Source organism: Hyperolius riggenbachi, chromosome 4 (genome assembly GCF_040937935.1).
Source record: "Hyperolius riggenbachi isolate aHypRig1 chromosome 4, aHypRig1.pri, whole genome shotgun sequence".
Lineage (NCBI taxonomy): Eukaryota > Metazoa > Chordata > Amphibia > Anura > Hyperoliidae > Hyperolius > Hyperolius riggenbachi.
Genome location: NC_090649.1, coordinates 5,555,391 through 5,577,008, shown reverse-complemented (window position 1 = coordinate 5,577,008; position 21,618 = coordinate 5,555,391). Strand labels below are relative to the sequence as shown.

The window sequence follows — 21,618 nt, the reverse complement described above, 5'->3', positions numbered from 1 at the left end:
CCCTTGCCTGGCGCACGTGATGAACCTAGTAGTTCAGCGGTTCCTGAGGACATACCCAAGCATGGCCGATCTTCTGTTGAAGGTGCGACGAGTGGCCAAACATTGTAGAAATTCCAGTACTGCTTCGGGGGCACTCGCCAAGATGCAGGAGCGCTTCAATCTCCCCCACCATCGCTTGCTGTGTGATGTCCCTACGCGCTGGAATTCTACGCTGCACATGCTAGCCCGCTTTTGCGAGCAGAAGAGTGCAGTGGTCCAGTACATGACGGCGCAGTACCGAGGCGCATCCGGACAGCTGCCAAGCTTCTGTGGATCCGATTGGGCCAACATGTTGGACCTCTGCCAAGTCCTCCAAAATTTTGAGCAATCCACGTTGCTTGTGAGCAGTGACAACTCTTCAGTCAGCATTACCATACCACTGCTGTGTTTACTGAAGAAGTCAATGTTGAAAATCAAGGAAACAGCTGTCATGATGCAACTGGGGGAATCTGAAGGAGAAAACGATCAGCGTGATGATACCAACATCAGGCCATCTGCCTCAGGAAACGCTGGCCCCAGCAGCTATGACGAAGAAGAGGAGCAGGAACAGCTGGAGTTGGAGCAGGAATTTCATGCCACCACTGACGAGGGCCAGAGCGGTACACGTTGGACTTCCACAATTCAGCGCGAATGGTCAGCAGAAGCAGACCAGGAAGAAGGTGACGACTATGATGCATCACAACTATCACAACGCTCACAAGAGGATGATGAGGATTCTGGCAGGACTCTGGCACACATGGCTCAATTCATGCTAGACTGCATTGAACGCGACCCACGCATTGTGCGCATTCTGGACAACACCAATTACTGGGTTTATACCCTTCTGGATACACGGTACAAACACAATGTTCCAAAACTGCTTGAAGAAAGAGTCAGACAGGTCAAAATGGAAGAATACCAGCAGGCCCTTGTGGAGACTTTAGAGAGGAGATTGACATCCTCCCCCTCCTCTAGCCAGTTGTACGCCGACAGACTGACTTCCACAAACCCAGGACGACCAGGAGGGCAGCAAACAACACAAGCCGCAGCTAGTGCCCAAAAGGGAATGGTATCGGCAGTGTCCTTGGAGTGGGAAAATTTTCTGACACCCATGCAGCAGCCCACAGAACAGCAAGCATGCAGGTCCACCTCCAACACCGATCGCCTGGAGAAGATGGTCAAGGACTACACGTCAGATGGCGTAGCTGTGTTGAACAATCCATCTGCACCCTTCAACTATTGGGTATCGAAGCTAGACACCTGGCACGAACTGGCAATGTACGCAATAGAGGTGCTGGCTTGCCCGGCATCCAGCGTTATGTTGGAACGCTGTTTCAGTGCTGCCGGAGGCATCGTCACAGATCGGCGTATCCACCTCTCCACAGAAAATGCAGACCGTCTGACTCAAATTAAAATGAATCAATCCTGGATTGGAAACGACTATGCAACACTCCCGGACCCCAACCAAGTAACATGAACAATGAACATCTATGATGGGTTAGCGTTTCCAGTCCCTGTTTATTGAACCTCTCATCTGTATTACATTTATGACTGCATGGCGACAAAATGCATTTCTATCCGCACGCTTCTTGTCCTCATGCAAGGCCTGGGTTGCGCCTGAAAGCGTGGCCTTCTCCTCCTGTGCCTCCTCCTGTTCCATCACGTGTGCTGCTGCTGGGTTAGCGTTGCCGGTCCCTTTTTACGGAACCTCTTATCTGTATTACATTTATGACTGCATGGTGACAAAATGCATTGCTATCCGCACGCTTCTTGTCCTCATGCAATGCCTGGGTTGTTGTGTCTCAAAGCGTGGCCTTCTCCTCCTGCGCTGCCCTCCTCCTGTTCCATCACTTGTGCTGCTGCTGGGTTAGCGTTACCGGTCCCTTTTCCTGGAACCTCTTATCTGTATTACATTTATGACTGCATGGCGACAAAAAGCATGTTACCTGTGCAAAGAAAAATGACATTTTCCGCATTTAAAAGACATTTTTTTCCTTTGAAACTTTACAATCAATTTTCTCAAAAACTATAAGCTCTTTTTCAAATATTTTTTTTCTCTTGTACCCACTCCCAAGGTGCACATACCCTGCAAATTTGTGGTATGTAGCATGTAAGGAAGCTTTACAAAGCACTAAAGTTCGGGTCCCCATTGACTTCCATTATGTTCGGAGTTCGGCACGAACACCCGAACATCGCGGCCATGTTCGGCAAACGTTCGCGAACCCGAACATCCAGGTGTTCGCCCAACACTAGTCTGCAGGCAGGAGGTACATAATTTGTGGATATTGCGACCTCTGCTGAGACTGAGATTGCATCTGTTGCAAATTGCACGGGTCTAGTCCACTTGGCACTTGGTGAAGTACCGCCAGACTGGGGACTTCAACCTGCTCTTTGAGCTTGAGGGCTGGGGTTTTTGGGTGCCCTTGGAGGATTGTGCCTTTTTGGTTCTAGTTAGAGGTTTGCTGCAGGTGGTGGTAGCGACTGAAGCAGTAGGCTGTGGCTCCTGCCTTCCACGCCCTGTGCTGGCCGCCTTGCTGCTGCCGCGCCTCTGTGCCAGAGACGCCTCCTCCTCCGATGACGAGCTGCCTTCAACCAACTGTGCTGGTGGTACTGGTGGCACATAGGAAGGATCTATCAAGTCATCATCATCAACCCCAAACAAATCCTGTGAGCCCGACTCAACCAACTCCTCTACCCCAACATCCCCTGCATCACGCCCCTCCTCCTCAGCGCCAACAACAAACTTCTGCACCTCAAACTCCTCCTCAAACTCCTCCTCCTCCTCCTTGGATGGCCCCATCATCTCCAACTTATACTTCTCAAAAACATCCCTGTACATGGTCACAGTCTCAGGGGAGAAGAGCGTGCTCTTTGAGGACAGGCTGGTCGATGGGGTCACCGTGACCATGGCCTCAAGCGCTGGTGGAGGCCTGCTGCGGACAGTGCTGGTGCTGGTGGCACTAGTCTTGCTGGTGCTGGAGACCTGGCTGGAAAAGGTGGCTTCCTGCCCCGCCATCATTTCCACCACAGCCTGCACCTGACTCTCCCCAACCCCGTCTCAAAGATGGGCGCAACACGCTGCTGTTGCGCCTCTGCTCCCTCCTCCCTGTGGTCAGTGGCTGGCGGCGGACCAGTCCCAGACCTGCTGCTGCTGGCAGTGGCTCCTGCAATGGCGCTTCCTCTCCTGGTGGTGCCTCGCCCTCTACCTCTACCTCTGCCAGTCATTGTGCACTATACAAATACAGTAAAAAAAAAATAAGTAGAAGAGGGCGGGAAAGGGTGTAAACTTTAATAAAGTCTGTGTTGGTGGTGACTTGGTGGTGACTAGTAGTAGTAGTAGGCAGTAGTAGTATGCACGCAGGTAGCTAAGAAACACCTAGCGTACTACGCTACAAGTAAGTCGTGCGGCAGACAGTCGGTGACAATTACAAACGGTCACACACGGTCAGACGCAATCAATCAATAGGCTCGGGCAGGCGACAGACAGTCACAGGTCACTCACAACAACGGATGCTGGTGGTGGCCTGTATGTGTTGTAACTCTTATTTATTACACACACTACGGATGATAATAAAATCACACAGTAAAAGTGAAAAAAAATAAGTGAACGGGTACTAGTAGACTAGTAATATAGTAGTAGACACTAGTAGTAGCACGCACGCAGGTAACTAAGAAACACCTAGCGTACTATGCTACAAGTAAGTGGTGCGGCAGACAGTCGGTGACAATTACAAACGGTCACACACGGTCAGACGCAATCAATCAATACGCTCGGGCAGGCGACAGACAGACACAGGAGGTCACTCACTACGGATGCTGGTGGTGGCCTGTATGTGTTGTAACTCTTATTTATTACACACACTACGGATGATAATAAAATCACACAGTAAAGGTGAAAAAAAATAAGTGAACGGGTACTAGTAGACTAGTAGTATAGTAGTAGACACTAGTAGTAGCACGCACGCAGGTAACTAAGAAACACCTAGCGTACTATGCTTCAAGTAAGTCATGCGGCAGACAGTCGGTGATAATTACAACAATCGGTCACACATGGTCAGACGCAATCAATCAATAGGCTCGCGCAGGCGACAGACAGTCACAGGTCAGGTCACTCACAACGGATGCTGGTGGTGACCTGTCACAGTCAGTAACTAACTAACACAGTACTGAAACTAATAAAGTAACAGACTACAGCAGTAATAATTAACTAAACTAGTACTACTAAGTACACACTGTAGCGATCGGTGGAACAGAGAGGATCTGATTATCGGCGATCTGCAGTATCACCGAGAATACAGATACATACCCGATTATAGATGATCTGCAGTATCACCGATAATCAGATATATTACTAACCTCTGAACACCTGAGTAATATATGAGTGTTTGGTGCAACAGTAATACTTTGAAGAGAGCACCCGTACAGCGGGTGCAAGGCAGTAGGAAGTACTTCCCAGATAACAGATTCCTTCCAATGGCCTGAGGCTCCCCAAGGGGTGGAGCCAGGCAGAGAGTGGGAAGGACAGAACGTGAGTGACATCAATGTGGAAGTGTCACTGACAGATCTGTGAACTATCTCTTAACAGCAGAGAGAGTCCTCGAGGTCGGACAGGCCAGGTCGTTAACACACGGACAGACAAAGTACAGAGACAGAAGACAGATGCAAAATCCTAAGACCAGCAGAGTTTGACAACAGAGTATCAGAATGACAAAGGTACAGAATCAGAGATCAGAAGAATGGTCAGGAAAGCAGAAGGTCATGACAGATAATCAACAATGCCTAGGCTTGAGTGTGAGCTCCTAGATCCTCAACACTCCTGGAACTAGACTAGATAATGATAATAATACAGATGGTACAGAAATCCTAGACTAAGGTGTGAGTTCCTTGGTCATCAACACCTTGGAAACTGATCTAGATAATAACACAGATAATCACAGATTTCCTAGACTATGGTGTGAGCTCCATGATCATCAACACCTAAGAAACTGGTCTAATAAACACAGATACTGACAGGGTCTGAGTGCTACCACGTAGTGATCGCAAAGCCAGACACCAGAGAAATGACCAGCACCCAGTATATATACACCAGCGCTCTCCAGCGCCTCCCCTAAGTGCTGGACCAATGAAAGCTGCTGAAATTGTCAGCTGACCTGCTTGGTCAGCTGACCTCCTTCTGACTGTCATAAAGTCCCTGCCTCTCTGCGCGCGCGCGCGTCCTCCTGAACCAGTGTGGACTATCAGTCCCAGCCACACCAGACATGTGTTGTAATGTTTCTGCTGTATGGGATGCGGAATCCGCCGCACCACCGTCTGTGCGTGCAGCGTTTTCTCCGCATTCAGCATTACTGATAGGAGTGGGCCTATGCGTGTAACCTACTACGTTGGACACGGAATCCGCCGCCCTGTTGTCTGGGCATGCGGCGGTTTTTCCGCGCTCCGACTGCGCGCCAGCTGCCCTGTTGAACGCGGAATCAGCCGCCTTACTCTGAGTACCAGCGGCGGCTTTTCCGCGTTTCCTCACACACACCTAACTAGAATCCCTAACCTACCTAAGCTAGTAGTAGGCTAAGGCTACCTAGGCTAGCAGGCCTAGCCTGCACATAGACTAACACTAGCCTAGCACAGTATACACTATACACTAGCTGACTAAAAGCAATCAAAATACTAGCTAACTATATAAGACAACAATAAATGTGTTTAGGAGGTGTTTAGGAAGCAAAACGCTAGGTTTAGCAGTGAAAAGCACTTGCTCAGACACAGCACAGCACTGGAGAATCTCTCAGTACCAGCAGCAGTCACACAAGTGCGTGGCTCCGCAACATGGCCACCGCCTTATATAGAGGAGGGGAGGGCCAGGCTCCCCTCCTCTGATTGGTTGCTAGGGTTGCCAGGTCCTCGGCAGGAGGACTTCTGATTGGCCCAATCACGTCATCCCCGAATCCCGAAGCCGAAACCAAACCCACAGCTCCATCCGGCCAAATTCGAGTGCGCACATTCGGCAGGCTTCGTATTCAGGTTCGGCTCGGATTGCAGCATTCGGGTTCGGGTTCGCATGCGGCAAACCCAAAAAACACCCGTATTTTTCGGGGAAACTTCGCATTCGGAGTCCTGCTGAGCAACCCTGATCCCAAACCCCACTAAGGTCCCCCTGCACTCTGCAATCCCTCATAAATCACAGCCGTGCTGTGAGGCTGTGTTTACATCTGTAGTGTCAGTCTCAGCTGCTCCCCCGCCTCCTGCATAGCTCCGGTCCCTGCCCCTGTACCTTACCTCCAATCAGCAGGGAGGGAAGGGATGCAGGCGGGGACTGGAGTTCTGCAGGAGGCGGGGAGAGCATCAGACTGACACTATAGAGATAAACACAGCCAGCTCTGACAAGCTGTTTGTCAGCAGCGTGGCTGTGATTTATGAGGGATTGCAGAGTGCAGGGGGACCTTAGGGGGGTTTGGGATAGCAACAGAGGCTGGGCTGTATAGGCAGATCCAGCCTCTGTATGCAGATAATATTCTTCAAACCCACCTCGGGTTCTCTTCAACTTTGGTTGGTCAGTTTTTGCTGCCTTTCCAAAGAAAACCCCTCAAAACAAAAAGTTCTCATAAAAGAAATCATTACTTACTTGGTTATGATGGTGATGGAATCTAGAAACATTTTTAATCCCACCTGGAAACATGATCATTTCATGTATGGCATAAGCCAATGAATAGACAGCATTGTACACCCGATCTGACAGTCCAGGGTAATGAAAATAAGAAAAGTCCGTTATTTTTTCTGCACCTGAGAAATTCTGAGGAGTGATGTTTAATGACTGATCAGAAAATCTGTCCCTGGAGATGTCACTTTGGGACCAGTACATATACTCCCGCCATATGTGTCTCAGTAACATGTCTTTTGGGTGATTTATAAAAATAAAACTTTCAAAGAAACTATTCATATCAGGAATAGGTGTTTTAGGAGGTTGTACAACCAAACAACAATTGAAGGCTTCTGTATACGTCTCTATAAGAAACGAGTTTGAGGCAAATGTAGGACCAAAGATAAGAGTCTTATCTCGGAGCACAGGCATTATTCTAGGTAAAAGATCAACAAAAAATGAAGCATAAGTCCCACAAAGTATGATAACCTGGGCAGATGACTTTTGAATAATCTCAGAGATTCCTATTTCATTGAAGTCTGTAACATTCTTTTTATTATATTTTAACTTTATCATGTAGGCCACACAAATGCCCTTCGCTGTCAGATGTTTGGTCAGAAGTTGAGTTTCTTCATTACCGCTATCATCATCTGAAGATATAACTCCAACCCAGGTCCAGCCAAAGAAGTGAACTAGGCTGGATATTGTGGTATAAATAGCCTGGTCTCCACGTACTGTCCGGAAGAACGTTGGGTAGATACTTCTGTCAGTGAGGACATGACTGGTCGCCCCATAACTGACCTAAAAACAGAAAAATAGTTTTGTCTGGATAATGACAATATTCTCCTATGTATTTGCGTACATTACATGAGGTTTGTCAATTTGTATCTGTGTGATAAGAGCCAACCAAGTCTGTTTCTATCAAACACCAAGAAATAAGACAAGATAGGGTAATAAACATACAAACATTGGGACTGTACCATCCCCAAATGGCCCTATTATCCCGTAAAGAGACGGTAATTAGAGTGGCTCATTCGGATTTTGCGGAATTTAAATTTCTGAATTTCCAATCGGAAAACGGAACACGGAAATCAGATTTCTGTAGAAATACTGCATTACCACAACTCGGTAATTTTAGGCCAATCACAGAACTTGGAGGCATTGGACCAATCAGAGAATGCAAAAAATGACCAAAGACCCACTACTCGGAAATCGGAAATCCGAACTTGGAAATCGGGAACCGATCGGAAATCTGTGAAATCGGTAATCGGCATTGGCAAAAATCGTAATTTCTGCAGAATTGGAAATCGACATTTCCGACCATCCTTAATTACCTAAAACTTAACTTTTAATCATATATATTGTAATGGATAGCGGAGATACCGCCGCATGGGCGAGCGGCATGGCGGCTATCTCTGCGTCTCAGCCAGTGGCTTCTGCCACGCAGCAGCATGGTGTTGCTTTGCCTGGTCCTTCTAGTGCACACAGATGGAGAGCTATGCGCACGTGAGCCAAGCGACAGGACCTTTATACTGCTAGAAGAGGAGTCAGCTGATCATGCCGATCAGCTGACTCCAGCTATGCTCTGGATTGGCTGAGTGGCTGGGGCGGCGCCGTGGAGCGCTTTTAGTATATATAGGACTTGCCAGTCAGTTGCAAGTTGTCTGCTGTTGCGAACATCTACGTGTGACCGCTCAGACCTGAGTCAGATCCCACAGTGTGTTAGAACCAGCCGGAGCTGGGAATTCACACTGAGTCAGATTCTTTTGATAGTTTAAAGTACTATTGCTTGCTACTGTTTATGTGTTAGACTAGTTCCGGGGTGTTGAGACCAAGGACCTCACACCCAAGACTAGGAGAGATCTATATTGTCACTGCCTATCCGCTAGACTAGTTCCGGGGTGTTGAGACCAAGGACCTCACACCTTAGTCTAGGACAGTGATATATCTTTGTTACCTGTTATGACCTTTGGCTTTCCTGACTACTCCCCTGAACTCTGATTCGGTACTTCTGCCTATCTGATTATCTGTTGCCAATCCCTGCCTGAAACTGGATACCGAATCAGTCTTCCGCTCTTGTACCTTCTCTGTCCGTGTGTTGCCGACTAGGCTTGTCTGACCTTTCTGGCTGTCACCTAGCTCTTGGGTGAACAGCTTTACTGTACCTCTGTGACACCTGGTCTTCAGGTGGTTACTTGCTGCTATTACTATCCTATGGTCACTAGTGTTGGGCGAACAGTGTTCGCCACTGTTCGGGTTCTGCAGAACATCACCCTGTTCGGGTGATGTTCGAGTTCGGCCGAACACCTGATGGTGTTTGGCCTTTTAGTTCGGGTTCGCCCGAACTGCTCAATGCCCGGCCGAACAGGGCCCCTGTTCGGCCGAATACGGCCCCCCTATGGGGTCGCAGGCATAAGGGGGGAGCATGCCCCGATCGCGGGGGGGTCGGAAATTCCCCCCAACCCCTCCGCTAGCGCTCCCCCCATTGCCCGCTTCCCCATAAAAAAGTTTGCGTAAAGTTAAATAGTACCGGTGGTGGCTGCTGCAGTGGCTGGCTGGCAGTGGTGTGAGTGAGGAGGAGGAGTCCGAGTAGGACGCGTTGAGGCCGGGCAGCGGGCGGTTCAGCGGTAGTACCCTTGTGGTACTTCCGCCCTTTCTCTGACCTCACGTCCTCTGCATATGAGGGTACGCGTCACGCGTACCCTCGTATGCGTCATCACGTAGAGGACGTGAGGTCAGAGAAAGGGCGGAAGTACCACAAGGGTACTACCGCTGAACCGCCCGCTGCCCGGCCTCAATGCGTCCTACTCAGACTCCTCCTCCTCACTCACACCACTGCCAGCCAGCCACTGCAGCAGCCACCACCGGTACTATTTAACTTTACGCAAACTTTTTTATGGGGAAGCGGGCAGAGGAGGGAGCACTAGCGGAGGGGGTGGGGGGAATTTCCGACCCCCCCCGTGATCGGGGCATGCTCCCCCCTTATGCCTGCGACCCCATAGGGCCCCCAAAAGCGGCATGTTCGGGGGAGTTCGGGGTTCGGCCCGAACATGCCGAACATCTGGCCCATGTTCGGCGAACGGACCCGAACCCGAACATCCAGGTGTTCGCCCAACAGTACTGGTCACCAGCTCCTCTGGAGGCCATCAGGCAGCATAGCCAGTGGATCTCTACCTCTACAGGTCCACTGGCTGCTGTACAGTTGGATTCCCAATCTTCAGGGAATCCTTGGCTGCAGTATAGTCTGATTCCTTACTCATCCGGGAATCCCTAGCTGCAGACCAATCTTCACCACATAACTCCAATCAGTGGTCCCTGCCCCTCAGGGGCCCTCTGGCTGCAGTACAGTCTGATTTCCTGCTTCTCAGGGAATCCCTGGCTGCACTAGTGTCTGTATCTCCCGTTCTTCGGGAGATAACTTCTCCAATTACTGTTGCACCAAACACTATACCACATTGGTTGTCCCGTGTCTAGCTATACGTGTATTATTGGTGATTCTGCAGATTGATTCTGCAGATCACCACATAATCAGGTATAGCATCTGCATTATCGGTGATTCTGCAGATCACCACATAATCAGGTATAGCATCTGCATTATTGGTGATTCTGCAGATCACAAATAATCAGAAAATCTGTGTTGCTGACACCGATCGTTACATATATATATATTAGGGCTATTCTATCATCACTAGAGATGGCCCGAACGGTTCACCGGCGAACCGATTCGCGCAACCTTCAGTGGTTCACAATTGCGGTGAACAGCAAACTATATGCGAGTTTGACCCGCCCCTGTACTACATCATTAGGCTCAACTTTGACCCTCTACATCACAGTCAGCAGACACATGGTAGCCAATCAGGCTACACTCCCTTCTGGAGCCCCCCCCCTCCCCCTTCTGCCTTATATAGGGCAGGCAGCATTGGCCATTTCCCTCACTCGTGTGGCTGCAGTAATTAGAGAAGGGAGAGGAACCTGCTGTAGACATAGGGAAAGCTGTTAGGCTCTTGTTAGGCTTGTTAGCTTGCTCCTTGCTGATACTTATTGCTAAAAAGCACCCCAAAACAGCTCTTTTAAGAGCTAATTTTGTTCTTGTGATCTATTTTTTTTTTTTGGGTGTGTGTCCCACTGACATTTGCATATACAGCCCTGTCAGTCAGTTGCAGCTGGCCTTTGGCCCCTTGCTTATTCCTACCCAGCACAATAAGTGCCTACCTTTTCACTGCATGTGTGTGACAGGCAGCTGCACATTTGTAATACCAATCACTGCATACCTGTTCATGTTTACTGCAGCTGCGTGACAGAAGCACGCAGTGTTATATACCAGTCACTGCACCTGTTCACAGTACCTGTGTGTGTGACAGCTGCACATTTAAAATACCAGTCACTGCATACCTGTTCACTGCACGTGTGTGACAGCTGCACATTTGTAATACCAATCCCTGCATACCTGTTCATGTTTACTGCACCTGCGTGACAGAAGCACGCAGTGTTATATACCAGTCACTGCACCTGTTCACGGTACCTGTGTGTGTGACAACTGCACATTGTATTGACACCAGTCACTGCATACCTGTTCAGTGCACCTATGTGACCGCACGCAGTATTATATTATATACCAGTCACTGCATACCTGTTCACGGTACCTGTGTGTGTGACAGCTGCACATTGTATTGACACCAGTCACTGCATACCTGTTCAGTGCACCTACGTGACCGCACGCAGTGTTATATTATATACCAGTCACTGCATACCTGTTCACGGTACCTGTGTGTGTGTGTGACAACTGCACATTGTATTGATACCGGTCACTGCATACCTGTTCAGTGCACCTACGTGACCGCACGCAGTGTTATATTATATACCAGTCACTGCTAGAGATGGCTCGAATGGTTACCGGCAAACATCAATGGTTTGCGATCGCGGCGAGCCGGGAACTTTTCCGGAAGTTCATTTCGCCCCCATAGTGCACCATTAGGGTCAAATTTGACCCTCTACATCCTAGGTTCTCAACGTGTGGTACGCGTACCCCGGGGGTACTTCTATTGGTTCCAGGGTGTACTCAAGCTTGATATACTTCGCCAACAATAACAAATTTAGAGTTTTAGACAATGACAATAAATCTTATTTAAACAACACCAAATCTGTGTTTTAGCAAATTAAAAGCAATATTGTCAGGACGTAGTTGACTATTTAACACAGAACACCTCATCTTTCTCAGTTTCCGCATGCAAGCGTAACATATCTTCCTCCTGCTGCTCTGATTCTGGCACCCCACTTAACCCTCAGTCGGCCGCCACCACCAAAGTGCCATCACCCCTGGGCTCAGCGGTGTGGAGATTTTTGTGTGTATCTGCCTCAGATGAGAGCAATGCCATCTGTACTCTCTGTCACCAAAAATTGAGCCGTGGAAAGACCAAGACTCACGTAGGGACAACTACCTTACAAAGGCACATGATTACAAAGCACAAACTGCAATAGGATGACCACCTGAGGGAAAACAGCACACAAAAGCAAATCCACACACCGCAGTGGAAGATATGCAAATATTTCTCAAAAAAGGCAATACCCAAACTGTACCATGATGTTGAAAGGCAAGTGGTGTCATCTCTGGCACACAGCGTGGGGTCAAGGGACCATCTGACCACATGGTCTGCAAAGCACGGTCAGGCCTGCCCGAAGCGAAGACTAAGTCAGTCCCCACACACAGCATCTCTGCCTGCACGCCGTGTGACTGCCTGCCCCAAGACTAAGTTGCTCCCCACACAGCATCTCTGCCTGCAGGCCGCTTGACTGCATTCTCCGCCACCACCAACAGGGTCCAGGACTCCAGGCGGATTTCTGAATTTTTAAGGCCGCTGCTAGTAGTAATTTTTTCTGGTGCGTGTACATGCCTGCCTAATTTTTCTGGCTGCACTGTGGCTGCAACAATAAAACAAAAGGCATGTACATGTGCTCATTCCCTTTCATGATCATTACCTTGCCGCGGTGAAGGGGCATGCGTATCACAATGAAGCAATGACCGCCGGCTATATGAGTGTCTCAGGGGGGGGCACACCCAAGATAATAAGGTTGTTACTTCATTGTGGACAGACCAAATTCGATCAGCTGCACAATCACCTCAGCCTAGTGACCATATGGGCTTGAAAACCGCTATCGCCTGCATTCTCGCCATGGTGCGCACCAGTCCAGCACCGCCGTCACAACACAAACAGCTGGTAACTTGCGGTGCGTTACACAGTGAGTTTGGTGTGTCAGTGTGAAGCAGTACTCTAATTACACTCCCGGATTGATGTATACACATGCAAGATGTTTTAAAGCACTGTAGGCCTGCAATTTAGCATGCAATGTGATTTCTGCCCTTAAAACGCTGCTTTACATCAAATCCAGATTTTTCCCCGGGACTTTTGGTGTCTATCCCACTCATCCATGCAAAAACTCAGATGTTAGACCCCTTGAAACATATTTTCCATCACTTTTGTGGCCAGCATAATTTTTTCTAGTTTTCCTCCCTATTGAAGTCTATTGCGGTTCGCGGATGTTCGCGCAAACCAATTTTTTTGCGGAAGTTCGCAAACCCGGTTCGCAAATTGAAAATCGGAGGTTCGGGCCATCTCTAGTCACTGCATAACTCTCCACGGTACCTGTGTGTGTGACAGCTGCATATTGTATTGATACCAGCCACTGCATAATTGTTCAGTGCACCTACGCGACCGCAGTGTTAAATGATATACCAGTCACTGCATACTTGTTCATGGTACCTGTGTGTGTGAAAGCTGCACATTTGTAATACCAGTCCGTGCATACCTTTTCACTGCACCTGTGTGACCTCATGCTGCTTTATATACCAGTCTGTGCATACCTGTTAACTGCACCTGTTTGACAGCTGCACATTTTATTGTAGTACCAGTCACTGCATACCTTTCACTGCACCTTTGTGACTGCACATTGTATTAGTCAAGTCAGTGCATACCTTTCACATCATTCTCCCGATATGGACAAAACAACAGGCAGAGGCAGAGCCAGAGGCAGGCCACCCGGCAGGTCTGTTCGAGGTTGTGCTGAAATGATTTTGTGTGGCCCTGGACCAAAGTACAGTGCTCAGAAGAAGGCACGTCCCATCAACTCCCAAGATTGTCAGAACGTGGTTGACTATTTAACACAGAACACCTCATTGTAACGATCTGTAAAGATCAGTGTCACACCCAGAGCCTTGATTATTGGTGATCCACAGAATCACCAATAATACAAGGATTGACCCGATTATATAGCAATCTGCGGAATTGCTAATAATGAGGGCTGATCAAAAAGGTAGTAGACACACGAACAGAGGCAACAAAATACAATGCAGAATAAATTCATGAGTCTGTGGAAATGTCCACCACACGGTAATTCCTCAGAGGTGTGGTTACCTCTGAATGGGAACCCAGTGTGTGAGATCCTCCAAGGGAAGCAGTGGAGGAGTCTTGGCCTCTGGCAGTAACGGTCTGCTAGGGCGGGCGTCTCAGAGGGGCAAGCCTCAGGTAGTAACCCTACAGTGGGAGACGTTCCACTGAAGGGAGAAAGGTCAGACAAACAGAGGTTCGGCAACAGATCAGGCGGCAACAGTACAGAAACGTGAGACGAGAGAATAGTCAGAAACCAAGCCAATAGTCGATAACGGTACGGGCTGGCAAAGTACAGAATCATAAAACAGAAGGATGGTCAAGACAGGCACAGAATCATACACGATAAATCAAACAGTATAATATGTGTATATATTGGCGATAAACCAATATATAACACAATATCAGAGACAAGGCTGACTAGGTCTGAGTGCTGACACAGGGTATCGCAAACACAGACGAAGTGTGACTGAAAAACACTTCCTTATATACTGCCTGGAAGATAAAACTCCACCCCAAGCAGCAACCAATCAGGGCAGGCTAAAAATGTCAGCTGACCTCCAGGTCAGCTGACACACTTTCTAGAGGTATAAAGGCGTGCCTGGCGCGCGTGCGCACCCCTAGAGGCAAGATGGCAAAGCCCTGATGTGCAGCACGCTGGTGAGTTTGGCGCGGTGCGCCTGGAGAATCTTGCGCGGCGGATGCGGACAAATTTCCGCATTCCGCATGGGAAAATCCACCTGCCGGAACGGATGCGACCATATTTCCGCAATCCGTCCGGCGTCGTGGAATTTTGTTACAGTACCCCTCCCTTTATACGTGGACTCCGGACACGTCCCACCTGGCCTGTCAGTATGAAGCTCATGGAACCGTCTCCTAAGACTATCTGCATGTAAATCACCTGCTACGACCCAGGATCTTTCCGCAAGACGGTATCCTTTCCAATGCACCAAATACTGCAGTGAACCACAAACTCGTCTGGCGTCCAAAATCTCCTCAACCTCCCACTCAGGCTCACCATCAACCATGACAGGGTGAGGCGGGAGGGAATCCATCTGAACAGCCGGCTTCAAGAGCTAGTGTTGGGCGAACAGTGTTCGCCACTGTTCGGGTTCTGCAGAACATCACCCTGTTCGGGTGATGTTCGAGTTCGGCCGAACACCTGATGGTGTTCGGCCAAACCGTTCGGCCACATGGCCGAACTAAGAGCGCATGGCCGAACGTTCCCCGAACGTTCGGCTAGCGCTGTGATTGGCTGAACGGGTCACGTGGTTCGGACCCGAATGCGCTCTAAATTGGCCGAACTGTCACGTGGTTCGGGTAAATAAATACCCGAACCACGTCATATCTCCGCCATTTGTCTGTGGGGTTAGCTTTGGGTAGGCAGGCAGGGTAGTTCGCGCTCCAGCCACGCTAGCCAGGGTCCCCCCAGTCATTGTGTGTCACTGCTGGGAACAGTAGTACACCGCTCGCTCAGCCACACTATATAGCATTGTGTTTACTGCCACTCTGTGTACCTCGCCCATCCACACTATATAGCATTGTGTTTACTGCCACTCTGTGTCTGCTGGGAACAGTAGTACACTGCTCGCTCAGCCATACTATATAGCATTGTGTTTACTGCCACTCTGTGTACCTCGCTCAGCCACACTATATAACATTGTGTTTACTGCCACTCTGTGTCTGCTGGGAACAGTAGTACACCGCTCGCTCAGCCACACTATATAGCATTGTGTTTACTGCCACTCTGTGTACACCGCTCAGCCACACTATATAGCATTGTATTTACTGCCACTCTGTGTCTGCTGGGAACAGTAGTACACCGCTCGCTCAGCCACACTATATAGCATTGTGTTTACTGCCACTCTGTGTACACCGCTCAGCCACACTATATAGCATTGTATTTACTGCCACTCTGTGTCTGCTGGGAACAGTAGTACACCACTCGCTCAGCCACACTATATAGCATTCTGTTTACTGCCACTCTGTGTACCTCGCTCACCCAGCACTATATAGCATTATTGTGTTTACTGCCACTCTGTGTCTGCTGGGAACAGTAGTACACTGCTCGCTCAGCCACACTATATAGCATTGTGTTTACTGCCACTCTGTGTACCTCGCTCAGCCACACTATATAGCATCGTGTTTACTGCCACTCTGTGTCTGCTGGGAACAGTAGTACACCGCTCGCTCAGCCACACTATATAGCATTGTGTTTACTGACACTCTGTGTACACCGCTCACCCAGCACTATATAGCATTATTGTGTTTACTGCCACTCTGTGTCTGCTGGGAACAGTAGTACACCGCTCACCCGCCACTGTATAGCATTGTGCTCTGTGTCGCTGCTGGGAATAGTGGTACACCGCTCACCCCCCACTGTATAGCATTGTGCTCTGTGTCGCTGCTGGGAATAGTGGTACACCGCTCACCCACCACTGTATAGCATTTCTGTACTGCCACTGTACTGCTGCCAGTCAGCGTGTACTTTAAAGAGACTCCGTAACAAAAATTGCTTCCTGTTTTTTATCATCCTACAAGTTCCAAAAGCTATTCTAATGTGTTCTGGCATACTGCAGGACTTTGTACTATCACAGTCTCTGTAATAAATCAATGTATCTTTCCCCTGTCAGACTTGTCGGCCTGTGTCTGGAAGGCTGCCAAGTTCTTCAGTGTTGTGGTTCTGCTATGCACTCCCCCCTCAGGGGGGAAAGAAACACACAAATGATCTCTTGAGATTCAAAAGGAATGCTGTATACAGCCTGCTTGTGTATGGATGTATTTTCTATGTGTGGACATACTGTACATCAACCTACTTCCTGTTTTGGTGGCCATTTTGTTTGTTTATAAACAAACTTTTAAAAACTGTTTTTAACCACTTTTAATGTGGCGGGGAGCGGCGAAATTGTGACAGAGGGGAATAGGAGATGTCCCCTAACGCACTGGTATGTTTACTTTTGTGCGATTTTAACAATACAGATTCTCTTTAAGGATAAGTGAAATGAGGAAGAAATCCGGTGAAAGAGGGAGGGGCAAGGGAAGAGGTGTTTCCCCTGACGGTTCACGTACAGGCCACAGGGGAGCACCCAAGAAAACCCACTCAATACCGTCCATGTTGTCCAGGACAACAACCCTCACAAATCCAAAAGAACAGGACCAGATAATTACTTGGATGACCTCTCAAGCGTCCAGCAGTGGGTTAAGCAGCACCAGCACATCACGCACGAGGTCCGAGTCCTCAGCCAGTTACAAGGAGCCAGTGGGCACAAAGCTGACACAACCGGCAGCGGCACCACGCACACAACTGCCAGATAACCAGTGCGATGATTTACCTCAGGACACAATGGGGTATTCGCAGGAGCTATTCCCAGCCCAACAAACTTCCACCTTTGAAAGGTCAATGGAGGAACAGCCAGAAATGTTGTGCCCGGATTCACAACCATTAACTGTGGGAAATGCACCGCGCACTAAAATACAAGGCGAGTCCGAGGAGGACTCGGAAACCCAAATCCCAGAGCAAGTTGGGCAGGAGGGGTTGCAATTGCAGGAGGTCGGCTGACAAGATCTGGAAGACGACGTTGGAGTGAGCTGCGCAGAGGTTGTTCTGGGGAGCTCTACTCCACGGCGGCGGCCCCCCACAATGACATATGACGAGTTTCAGGAGATGGAAGAGGAGGGTATGGACAATGTGGACATAGACCCAGATTTTGTTTGTGAACGAAAACATCGCCGTCGTAGCAGCAGCACAGATGAGTCTGTTGAAGAACCCACTGCTGCACGAGTTTGCCTTGTGCCACAAGGTAGGCGGCGCGCAATTTCAGGCACCACAAGCGTGGAAGTTCAAGTGAGAGGCAAAAGAGGCGCAAACAGAAATCGCCAGCAAGGCAGGTGCTCCAAAGTCTGGGCTTTCTTTGAAGACTGCACTGAGGATGGTACTATGGCGGTTTGCAAGGTGTGCAAGACCCGCCTGAGCAGGGGGAAAAGTATTAACAACCTCTCCACCACCAGCATGAGCCGCCACATGCTATCCAAACCTCCCACTCTGTGGGCAAACGCGGCAGGACAGGGTACCAGCAACACTGCCTCCCTTGGGTTCACCAGACTCACCACCAGACCCGCCTCAGCAGCAGCAGTAGCCCAGCCATTGCATGGTTCACAACAACATTCACAAACATCAGACGACGCTGACACTGTCACTTTCCGGAGTAGTGCTCTTGAGGTCTCCCAGTGTTCATCAAACACAACAACCAACAGCCCTTCAATGTGCAGCCCTACGGTTCAGTTGTCTGTCTCGGAGATGTTTGAGCGCAAGAGGAAATTGCCAGCAAATGACCCCCGGGCCGTGGCAGTAACAGCCAGCATAGCCAAGCTTCTGGCCTGCGAAATGCTGCCATATCAAGTGGTGGAGACAAACAGCTTCAAGGGCATGATGTCAGTGGCCATCCCACGTTACGTGGTTCCCAGCCGCTACCACTTTGCGTGCTCTGCAGTGCCTGAGTTGCATGAGCACGTGGTCAGCAAAATAACCCGAAGCTTGAAGAATGCCGTTGCCTGCAAGGTTCACCTCACCACTGACACCTGGACGAGTGCGTTCGGCTAGGGTCGATACATCTCCCTTACCGCGCACTGGGTGAACCTTGTGGAGCCTGGCAGCGATTCCTCACCTGCTACGGCGCGGGTGTTGCCCACGCCGCAAACAGCTGCACCGCCGTCCCTCCCACTGGATAACAACAGCAGCACCTACCTCTCTGACTCCTTCTCCTCCAACTCATCTCAAAGCTGTACCTCATCCGGAAACGCTAACCCAGCAGCAGTAGGATCATGGAAGCAGTGCAGCACAGCTGTTGGCATGCGTCAGCAAGCGTTGCTGAAGCTGATCTGCCTTGGGGATAAGCAGCACACAGGGGAGGAAATTTGAAGGGGAATAAAGGAACAGACGGATTTGTGGCTGGCACCGCTGGACCTGAAACCGGGCATGGTTGTGTGTGATAATGGGAGTAATCTCATTCGCGCTTTAAGGTTGGCTAAGCTAACACACATCCCTTGCCAGGCGCACGTGATGAACCTAGTAGTTCAGCGGTTCCTGAGGACATACCCAGGCATGGCCTATCTTCTGTTGAAGGTGCGATGAGTGGCCAAACATTGTAGTAATTCCAGTACTGCTTCGGGGGCACTCGCCAAGATGCAGGAGCACTTCAATCTCCCCCACCATCGCTTGCTGTGTGATGTCCCTACGTGCTGGAATTCTACGCTGCACATGCTAGCCCGCTTTTGCGAGCAGAAGAGTGCAGTGGTCAAGTACATGACGGCGCAGTACCGAGGTGCATCCGGACAGCTGCCAAGCTTCTGTGGATCCGATTGGGCCAACATGTTGGACCTCTGCCAAGTCCTCCAAAATTTTGAGCAATCTACGTTGCTTGTGAGCAGTGACAACTCTTCAGTCAGCATTACCATACCACTGCTGTGTTTACTGAAGAGGTCAATGTTGAAAATCAAGGAAACAGCTGTTATGATGCAACTGGGGGAATCTGAAGGAGAAAACGATCAGCGTGATGGTACCAACATCAGGCCATCCGCATCAGGAAACGCTGGCCCCAGCAGCTATGACGAAGAAGAGGAGGAGGAACAGCTGGAGTTGGAGCAGGAATTTCATGCCACTACTGACGAGGGCCAGAGCGGTGCACGTTGGACTTCCACAATTCAGCGCAAATGGTCAGCAGAAGCAGACCAGGAAGAAGGTGACGACTATGATGCATCACAACAACTATCACAACGCTCACAAGAGGATGATGAGGATTCGGGCAGGACTCTGGCACACATGGCTCAATTCATGCTAGACTGCATTGAACGCGACCCACGCATTGTGCGCATTCTGGACAACACCAATTACTGGGTTTATACCCTTCTGGATCCACGGTACAAACACAATGTTCCAAAACTGCTTAAAGAAAGAGTCAGACGGGTCAAAATGGAAGAATACCAGCATGCCCTTGTGGAGACTTTAGAGAGGAGATTGACATCCTCCCCCTCCTCTAGCCAGTTGTACGCCGACAGACTGACTTCCGCAAACCCAGGACGACCAGGAGGGCAGCAAACAACACAAGCCGTAGCTAGTGCCCAAAAGGGAATGGTATCGGCAGTGTCCTTGGAGTGGGAAAATTTTCTGACACCCATGCAGCAGCCCACAGAACAGCAAGCGTGCAGATCCACCTCCAACACCGATCGCCTGGAGAAGATGGTCAAGGACTACATGTCAGATGGTGTAGCTATGTTGAACAATCCATCTGCACCCTTCAACTATTGGGTATCGAAGCTAGACACCTGGCACGAACTGGCAATGTACGCAATAGAGGTGCTGGCTTGCCCGGCAGCCAGCGTTATGTCGGAAAGCTGTTTCAGTGCTGCCGGAGGCATCGTCACAGATCGGCGTATCCGCCTCTCCACAGAAAATGCAGACCGTCTGACTCAAATTAAAATGAATCAATCCTGGATTGGAAACGACTATGCAACACTCCTGGACCCCAACCAAGTAACATGAACAATGACCATCTGTGATGGGTTAGCGTTGCCGGTTCCTGTTTATTTAACCTCTTATCTTTATTACATTTATGACTGCATGGCGGCAAAAAGCATGCTATCTGCACGCTTCTTGTCCTCATGCAAGGCCTGGGTTGTTGTGTCTGAAAGCGTGGCCTTCTCCTCCTGCGCCTCCTCCTGTTCCATCACATGTGCTGCTGCTGGGTTAGCGTTTCCGGTCCCTGTTTATGGAACCTCTTATCTTTATTACATTTATGACTGCATGGCGGCAAAATGCATGCTATCCGCACGCTTCTTGTCCTCATGCAAGGCCTGGGTTGTTGTGTCTGAAAGCGTGGCCTTCTCCTCCTGCGCCGCCCTCCTCCTGTTCCATCACGTGTGCTGCTGCTGGGTTAGCGTTTCCGGTCCCTGTTTATGGAACCTCTTATCTTTATTACATTTATGACTGCATGGCGGCAAAAAGCATTCTATCCGCACGCTTCTTGTCCTCATGCAAGGCCTGGGTTGCTGTGTCTGAAAGCGTGGCCTTCTCCTCCTGCGCCTCCTCCTGTTCCATCACGTGTGCTGCTGCTGGGTTAGCGTTTCCGGTCCATGTTTATGGAACCTCTTATCTTTATTACATTTATGACTGCATGGCGGCAAAAAGCATTGCTATATCCGCACGCTTCTTGTCCTCATGCAAGGCCTGGGATGTTATGTCTCAAAAAGCGTGGCCTTCTCCTCCTGCCCCTCCTCCTGTTCCATCACGTGTGCTGCTGCTGCTGCTGGCCTGGGTTAGCGTTTCCGGTCCCTGTTTATTGAACCTCTCATCTGTATTACATTTATGACTGCATGGCGGCAAAAAGCATTGCTATATCCGCACGCTTTTTGTCCTCATGCAAGGCCTGGGTTGCGTCTCAAAAAGCGTGGCCTTCTCCTCCTGCGCCTCCTCCTGTTCCATCACGTGTGCTGCTGCTGCTGCTGCTGGGTTAGCGTTGCCGGTCCCTGTTTATTGAACCTCTCATCTTTATTACATTTATGACTGCATGGCGGCAAAAAGCATTGCTATAT

The 21,618-nt window shown here is 49.6% G+C and overlaps 1 protein-coding gene across 1 annotated transcript in view; it reads right to left on the bottom strand.

Annotated features, from left to right (window-relative positions):
• Positions 1-21,618, bottom strand: part of LOC137571083 (vomeronasal type-2 receptor 26-like) — a 193,548-nt gene that overhangs the window by 92,301 nt on the left and 79,629 nt on the right. The window contains exons 3-4 of the mRNA XM_068279765.1: positions 6,635-7,450; positions 2,763-3,055 (exon numbers count right to left, since the gene is read on the bottom strand). Of these exons, the coding sequence (XP_068135866.1) occupies positions 2,763-3,055; positions 6,635-7,450 (1,109 nt within the window). The remainder of the gene's footprint in view (positions 1-2,762; positions 3,056-6,634; positions 7,451-21,618) is intronic.